At 52.5% G+C, this 5633-nt stretch overlaps 1 protein-coding gene across 2 annotated transcripts; it reads right to left on the reverse strand.

Annotated features, from left to right (window-relative positions):
* Positions 1 to 1879: 1879 nt before the first annotated feature.
* LOC134739007 (uncharacterized) lies at positions 1880 to 5052 on the reverse strand. 2 transcript variants are annotated; one of them, XM_063660216.1, is made up of 3 exons: positions 3480 to 3638; positions 2683 to 2829; positions 1880 to 2185 (listed from the first exon to the last, which is right to left on the reverse strand). In XM_063660216.1, exons 1-3 carry the CDS (start codon positions 3577 to 3579, stop codon positions 2178 to 2180), a joined length of 255 nt encoding a protein of 84 aa, XP_063516286.1. In that variant the 5' UTR covers positions 3580 to 3638; the 3' UTR covers positions 1880 to 2177. The 2 variants fall into 2 exon arrangements, with proteins under 2 accessions (XP_063516286.1, XP_063516285.1); XM_063660215.1 differs by having other exon boundaries at positions 1880 to 2829; positions 3480 to 5052.
* Positions 5053 to 5633: the final 581 nt, after the last annotated feature.

Here is a 5633-nt window from a genome sequence, read left to right on the forward strand (position 1 = left end):
GAGGCCAGAGGGATGGAGTCAAACAGCTATAACAGAGCCAGAAGTAGAATTCCGGATGCCCATGGCAAGACTTCAGGGGCATCAGTGACATGATACCATGGGTGCTGGAGGAGGTGCCAGGGACTTGCCACCTCTGGGCCATGCTTCCACCAATAGGGCTCAGTACTAATGGACTCCCAGTCAACTCCTCCTGTTTGCCAAGAATCCTAGAGCTACAGACTATCAGAGGCCACAGGACCCATTGAGGTCATCTAGTCCAACCACTCGTCATATTGGATCCAGGGGTAGGTGGGAGCAGACATCAACTGGCCTTAACCCTTGGCCCAGGAAGGAACATGGCACCAGACTCAGACACAGGAGCAAGTCAGAAGTGTAGACACAGCATAGCATTCCAGCCAGCCAGGGTTCAAATCCTAGTTTAACAGTGCATTGGTGGTGAGGTTTTGGGCACGTTGCCTAATTCCTGTCTCTTAGTTTCCCACCTTACAAAATTGGGTGATCATAGCACTTACCCCAATAGGGTAGTTACGAAGATTGCATGGGTTAATACTTGCGAAGCACTCAGAATAAGGTCTGGCGCATGGGAAGTGCCACATACATTTTGGCGCTCATCATTATTCAACTTCATAAGGAACTCTTATATCACCAACAAAAAAAAAGTGCCCAGTAAGAAGCCTCCATGGGCCTATTATAATGATTCACCAACAATTGAGATTGCCCAGTAGTAGGGCTGAGAGTGCCCACTGTAATGATGCAACAGGGAGGCTATTGCCCGAGACAGTCCTTGCAAGATTTACTTTACTGATTCACTCAGAACAGTTGGAAACTATCAGGTTGAACTGTATGAAATTGTCAATATTTGACCACTTCTGACCCACAAAAATGGTTATCTCACATGGTTTAGCATAATAGCAAGGTTCATTTTGGGGTGGGTAAGGGATGGTTCAGCCTCCACTCATTTCTTACCTCTTCAGTTGAGGGAAGGGGGTTGCTAAGCATACTTGATTCATTTCTATAAAGAGTCAATAGGTGGTTTCTAGTAGGTGTTTCTAAAGTGCTTAAAAACTGCTTCCTTGAGAAGTTGAAACTCCTCCTGGAACCAGTTTTGCATTGTGAGAGACCTTGATATATAAAGCCAAGAGGGGATTTTAGCCAAAAAGAAAAAAAAAAAAATGGAAAAGAAAAAAGAAAAGAAACCTTTATTTTTAGCTGTCTGAAGATGAGTGGTGAGTAATCAATGATATCGATGTCATTTCTGGAAGTCCTGGAAGGCACCAGGGGCCACTGGAGATGAGTTTAAGACACTGGGATACTGCCCAGGCAACAAAGTAGAAGAAAAGGGGGCAGGTCACTACCATCTCTGCCCTGGGATGGCTTCCAGGTTTGTGGAAAATGGCTCAGGGCAGAAGCATGTGTAGGGTGTGTATGCATCATCTCTCATCTGTATCTTGCTGCTATTTTTAGTAGTATCAATGACATGCTATGTTCCCTCTGAACCTCAGTTTCTTCCCTATGAGTCCCAGGAAGTCAAAGACCACATCTGTCTTGTTATCACTGAATCCCCAGGACTTAGTACATTGCTGGGAACAAGTAAGCATTCAATAAATGTTTTCTGGATTGATTAATTTCTGGTTTCCAGGTGGAAACAATGACATCCTGTGAAAATCCTTTCCAAGAACTTGAAGTGCCACCCGAATGCCTGGGGATCTCATCAGTGTGGTGGCCGTGAGGCTGATCAAGGCTCCCCAGAGCAGTTGGGGCCGGAGCTCTCAGAATGATGAAAGCCACAGAAGAGGAGGCTGAAGGAGCAGGACACGGCCACTTTGGAGTCCACAAAATATTAGTCTGTGTCAGTAGCTCCACTGAAGGGTGACAAAACAAATTGAATTCATCTGCAGCAAGAGGGATTTAGGTCAGACCTTGTAGACACTGTGGGGAGGTGAGGCAGGGTATAGACGTCCCTCCCTGAGCAAACAGAAAGCTTCAATTCTCATCACACTACCCCTAACTACTTACTGGCAGTGGGGCTCCAGCTAATTCCTTCCCCTCTCTGGGCCTCAGTTTCCCCATCTGTAGCTGGGGGTGGGGGGCAGCGGTAGACTCCACGGTCTCTACGGTTCCTTCTAGCTCTTAAAGTCTGGAATTCTGTCTGGAGGCTGGGCCGAGCTGGCATAACTTCAGAAGGCTGTAGACGGCCATAAAAGTGGTGGGATCCCTGGGGATGGAGAATCCTGCAGGGAAGCCCCCTCCCCCAGCCCTTCACCTCCTGTCCTTTTAACTGCTGCAACCACAACCCTCCCCTGCTCTCCCAGGTTCCTCCTCCCCAAACCCCCACAGCTCTGTCTGGAGGCCCCATTCTCTGACCAGCTTTGTTTGCTTTTAATAAAGTTAATCGCACTCCTAATTTGTATGTAATGAAAAGATAAAAGGGAGACATGGGGGCGAACCTTCCATTGGAGTGGGAGCAGTCCAGGTCCAGGGCCGACAGCCGCCTCCCCACCTCCGCCCTCACCACTGCCTTGCCCAATCCCGGAGTCTGAGCAGGCGCTGCTGTCTGGGCGCCAGCCCGGCCCAGCTCCCCCAGGGAAGCCTCCTGGGGCCTGCTTGATCTGCCTTTCCTGTGCCTTTCGTGGAGGACAAAGAATCCCCACGTGTAAGTCCTGACAGCATCCCACAGTTCACCTTTGTAGGACTCCCCATACTCCCAGCCATTCAGTTCCTTGAAGGCAGGGTCTGGCTCCTGGCTGGGAACACAGCAAGTAGCAGCAAAACTTAATTCCTCCATGCTTGACTGTGTCCTCATTTGGTCTCTGGGAATGCGTTGGATTCCTCAATGAGAACAGAGAAGAATATACTGTAGGGGGTGGAGGGCTACTGATTAGATTTTACTCATCTGTGGGTCAACACTTCTGTCTACTTAGCCCACTCAGCCATTTCTTACCCCCTTACATGACTTTTCCCTCACAAGCCCCACTCAAATGGTTGGTCACCCCAGGTCCTCATTCTTATCCCAGCCTAAGATCGGGATGCATAAGTCCCAGCATGCTGAAGCAGCTCTGGGGAGATGCTCCCATGAGGCCAGTCCCCCACAAAAGAAGCCTGGCTCCCAGGGTTATTCCCCCTGCACCCGCCCGCTCCCAGAGGCAGTGTCCGTGGGAAACTACCCCCTGTGGTGGTGGTTTGGGGGATGATGTTCATGGGGAGACAGGGAAGGAAACACAGGCTCCCCATGGGGAATGCTCAGGGACACAATTCAGTGAGGACTGTGGCAAGGGATAGAGGCAGCAGGGGTCACCTCTACCTCCAGCCCTTGTTTTAGAGGCCCATATCCCATACCCTTGACCATTCACAACAGAGGGACAGAGGTGAGGCCGATGGGGCTTGGGAGTGGCTTAGAGCACAGGGAAGAAGTCAGGCTGAAGAACAAGCAGCCCTTCCCCCGCCCTCCCAGGTCTAGGTCAGGCAGGGCACAGGCTAACCTCCAAACCCAGATGGGAGTATGGAGTCAGCAGCACCACTGGAGGGGCTCCCAGCATGGCACGCCTGAGCAGCAATCTGGAAGCTATTGGGCTGGTACATTTCTGCCGATCCACCACGAATGCCATGCCCAGTTCATTTCCTCTAAGGAAACACAACCTCGGGGGATAATTAGAGCTTCTTTGCGTACACAATCCCATATTGTTTATCCAACACAAATTAAAAAATGTGGGCCTTGAGAACATGGAGCAGAGAGATAAAGGAACCTCCTCCTCCTCCTCCTCTACTTCCTCCCCCTCCCCTCTCGCTCCCTCCCAGCTGGATCTCATTACCCTGCCTGGCCAGGCCAAGGCCAAGCCCCAGCCCCAGCCCCAGCCTCACCCCTATCCTGCCAGGTCCTGCTCCTCAGATCCGGACCCTCCAAGTCAGGGCCTGGGATCCTCCCCACCCTTGCCCCTGTGTCTGCCTGTAGTGAGAGGTGGCTCCTGCATAGGCTTCTCTGTCCAAGGGTGCTGGGCAGAGTCACCATTTCATCCCTGTGTCCTCTCAAGGACCCTCCCACAGAGAAATGTGGGAAACACCAGCCCCAAAATGCAACTCAGCACCCAGAAGCAGAGGCAGGGCCTGTGCCCCGGGGCTTTCTGGGAAGGAAGGGCTGGCTCTCTTGGCCCTGGCCTTGGCCCTAGTTCCCTTCCACTGCCCAGATGTGCTCCACCCAGACAACAGGGAGCCCAGTCAGCCTGGCCTGGGGGCCCCCTTCACAAAGCCCAGCCCCTCTCCCCCCAGGGCTCAGCCCAACAAAGGAGGATTCTCAGGCAAGGCGACTCAGGGCGGGAGGAAGGAGGGTTGTGGGTGGAAAATCGCTTCGGAACCCAAGGTTGGCCATCTCCATGAAAGCCCTTTTATTGCTTGAGTAGTGAAACGTCTTGCTCAGCATGGCCAATTCAGCTCCCCTCACTTCCCTGTCTCCCCCTAGGAATAGCTCCACATTCCAACACTGCACAGCCAGCCTTTTCCAACCGTGGGGAGGCGGGACAGGAGATGGTATAGGCAGGGAGGGGTTGGGGAGGAAGAAGGGCTGCCCCTGAGAACTTACCTTTCCCAAGCCTTTGCTTGTTAGAGGGCAGAGATCGCCCCACCGAAGTTAGTTCATCATTAGGTGCGACCTTCCCGTTTCTCTTGTATCACAGCCTACTTCCTGGGGGGCCTTGTTCCAGGGAAGCCTGGTGGACTTTCCTTGCTGGCTGGGAAGGTGTCCTCCTACCCACTGGCCACTAAGCAGTATGGCATCTCTCCCCGCCAGGGCCAGAGACCGGCATGGCCAGGCCTCTCTGTTCTGTGTCCTGACCCCTCCTCCACCTCAATCACTAAGAAGGCAAGAGGGTCAGGAGGAGGAATGGACTCTCTCCTGGTGGCCAGCCCTCCCACCCTTCCTCAGGCACAGAGCAGGGAGCTGACCGGCTGGGTGAGCAGGGAGTTTGACTGGAGGTAGAATTTTCTCTGGTTGAAGTGAAGAGGAAGTTGTGTGAGCTGAGAACACATTCCCTGTCTGGTTTGTCCTTTCAGCTCTCCTGGTATTTTTTTCTTCTTCTTCTTCTTCTTTTCGTTTGTCTCTGAGCTGGAAAGAACATGTGCTTGGCAGATTTTTATTTATTAACTCTATAGCTTGCTCTCTCGTGCGCTCTCTCTCTCTCTCTCTCTCTCATTCTCTTTCTCTCTCTGTCTCTGTCTCTCTTTTTTTCGCTTGCTTGACAGAATTTAGATTAGACAAAACATGAGCTCATTTCTGCCTGAGAAAAAAAAGCAAACCACTCCCCCTCCCCCTCCCCCACCTTCTCCTCTTCTTCCCAGCCTCACCCACCTCCACTCACCAGGCAGGGGTGGGGAGGGCCTGCGGGGCTCACCCAGACATCATGTCTAAGTTAGGTCTTGGGGTGCCATTGCCCTCACGTTGTGCCAGCTCCCAGCTCTGGAGGACAGACAGTCTCACAGTCTTGCAGTCATAGGCCTGCCACCCAGAGTTGGCCAAGGGTAGGAGGCAGAGGGGTGGCCCGGAAGAGACATACCTGGAGTTCTGAGGGTAGGTTGGCAAAGTGGGCCCTGCCAAGGTTGGCCAGGCTCCTGGCAGCATCACACAAGCACCCAGGCCCCAGACC

Source organism: Pongo pygmaeus, chromosome X (assembly GCF_028885625.2).
Source record: "Pongo pygmaeus isolate AG05252 chromosome X, NHGRI_mPonPyg2-v2.0_pri, whole genome shotgun sequence".
NCBI lineage: Eukaryota > Metazoa > Chordata > Mammalia > Primates > Hominidae > Pongo > Pongo pygmaeus.